At 40.7% G+C, this 2,581-nt stretch overlaps 1 protein-coding gene across 1 annotated transcript in view; it reads right to left on the bottom strand.

The window, feature by feature from the left end:
• Window positions 1–2,581, bottom strand: part of LOC147817407 (uncharacterized) — a gene marked incomplete at its 5' end in the record, with an annotated part of 28,617 nt that overhangs the window by 12,425 nt on the left and 13,611 nt on the right. Inside the window, 2 exons of the mRNA XM_087170840.1 lie at window positions 162–335; window positions 1,870–2,043. Of these exons, the coding sequence (XP_087026966.1) occupies window positions 162–335; window positions 1,870–2,043 (348 nt within the window). The remainder of the gene's footprint in view (window positions 1–161; window positions 336–1,869; window positions 2,044–2,581) is intronic.

Below are 2,581 nucleotides of genomic sequence, written 5' to 3' on the forward strand. Positions count from 1 at the left end.
AAATAAAGTAGAACAATACTGGCTGAAAAGCTGCAGCTTATTACAGCTCCCCTCGTCACATGACGTGACATGATGATGTTTCATAGAGACAATAAATAAATCACTGGTATGAGTAGTTACTGCATGTGGCTCAGTGTCTGTGGCTGCAGGCCTCTCCATACCTGAGAGTCTCCAGTCTCCAGTGTGGATCCTCCAGTCCAGCAGACAGCAGCTTCACTCCTGAGTCTCCTGGATGATTGTAGCTCAGATCCAGCTCTCTCAGATGGGAGGGGTTGGATGTCAGAGCTGAGGCCAGAGAAGCACAGCCTTCCTCTGTGACCAGACATCCCGACAGACTGAAGACACACAAAACAACACACGTTACACAATCTGAGGGTGGACTGGACAAGTTACTGCATCACTGGGATCCAGTACATTACCATCACCACCAGTCTATCAAACTGGAATTTCATCCATGTGACCACTAATATAAACCAACAATCAGACATCACTGGCAGCACGCTATGTTTCCTTATCAGCTCCACTCAGTTTCAGTTGTTGGTTAAAACAAACTTAAATACACAAAGAGAGAATTTCAGCCACAAATCAAACTTGTTCACTCTCTTTCACTAGATGTCATTAATCACCCAGTGTTGTTGAGCTTAGAGGAAAGACTGTAAATGACTGTAAATGACAGTAAATGACGCTGGGCTAGTCCTGCAGGATATGAGGAAATTATGCAATAAGACTGTTCAATATTTCAATGACGATGTGACTTGAGATAAATGAACAAATATTGAAGTGCACATATACAGTTCCTATGTTTTCCTCCACCATGGTGCTAAATGACCTCACCTGATTGACACCATGACCCCTGTGTCCAGGCTTCATCTGACAGGTCACATGTTCACTGAGTGTGAATACAGGTTTTCTCTAAGTGTCTGGAGGCTCATGTTGAGGCTGCAGCAGTGAGACAGGGTGTAGGGTGTATACAGCTACATCAGGTGTAGCTGTATAATGTTAGATCTACCTCATCTCATCAATACATTACAGCTTATCTGCTCTTTATTGATACTTGTATTGATTCTTATGATTACTTTTAAAACAATAATATTTACAACAGGATTAGAATAGACAAAATTAGTTTCTAGAGCAGCAACAATAATGTTCACAGCAGCAGAGTCACTGTATATGAACTCAATAATATCTCTATGGAAACTAATGTAAAATATCTATAAACTAAATAATATTCCTGACATGAAAACACAGTGAAGCTGAATGAAGAACACAGACAAAGGTCATTATAGGTCATCTCCTCTGTGTGTGTGTGTGTGTGTGTGTGTGTGTGTGTGTGTGAACGTGGAGAACATTCAGTCGTTTTTTTCTGGTTCATTTAGCTCAGGAGCTACGCCTTGAAAACTCAGTGTGAATAAATGGTGTGTGCAAACAAAATTATTTTTCTAGTTCATCGTTTCTCTCAGTCTTTTGCGATGTGATTATTGCACATGTTCATATCGCAGCACTATATTGGGATACGTCCTGTCACTAAGGTGTGAAAAAGTCTGTAGTTCTAAACCAGATTGGTGGCATTTGAGCAATTAATGCAATGTCTAAAAGGTGTTGTGAGAGCAGTCACAGTGACCGTTGACCACCAAAATCTAATCAGTTCATCCTTGAGTCCAAATTTGAAGAAGTTCCCTCAAGGCGTTACAGAGATCACCTGGAAAGACTGTCGTCAGCACGGAGGTGTAAAAATAATTGATCATCAACTGATCAGTGAATAAACGACTATAACTGGTTCTATAATAATAAACAGAAGGAGCATGCACAGGTTTATCAATTATTGTTCAGGATTAGAACATTGATCATATTTGAACAGGTTGACCTGACCTGAGAGTCTCCAGTGCACAGTGTGGACTCTCCAGTCCAGCAGAGATCAGCTTCACTCCTGAATCCTGCAGGTTGTTGTTACTCAGGTCCAGGTGTCTCAGACTGGAGGACTGGGAGCTGAGGACTGAGGACAGAGCTTCACAGCTTCTCTCTGAGAGGTTACAGTCACTCAGTCTGAAGAGATGATATGAACAAGAACAGAAATAACATTAGTATTCAAATAAAATCACACTTTATGTTTTTGGTGATGTGTAATCTCTTTTCATATCTGAAGTATTTGATGCTCTATTCTAAACAAGCTGGAGAGTTTATATCTGTACGTTTTATATGAAGCTGAAGAAGAAGAAAATCACTGAAAGTTTTTTACTGAAAGGGGGGGGGGTGAAACCATGAGGATGAAAATATAATTTATCGTTCAGCACTACACTGGGGTTCGTCCTACCACTACGTCCCATATTCACAAAGCATTTTATCTTCCCACTAAGAGTTCTCCAAAGTCCTGCTCAAAGTTTTTAAGTAAAAGTTTTCTCCTAAGACCTGTTCACAAAGCTGCTGAGACCAACTTTTAGTAAAGAGAAGATAAAACTCTTATCCTAAGTGAAACTCCGTTGCTATGGCTGACGTAAATTTCCATGGACAAGCTCCCTTGCAGGAACCACAGCGATTGGTTGATGAAAGATCAGTCTGTGCCTGTGAAAACGCATGTTCAACA

This window comes from Seriola lalandi, unplaced genomic scaffold (genome assembly GCF_002814215.2).
Source record: "Seriola lalandi dorsalis isolate HSWRI2012SDOR001 ecotype SW California unplaced genomic scaffold, Sedor1 jcf7180002054963, whole genome shotgun sequence".
Classification (NCBI taxonomy): domain Eukaryota; kingdom Metazoa; phylum Chordata; class Actinopteri; order Carangiformes; family Carangidae; genus Seriola; species Seriola lalandi.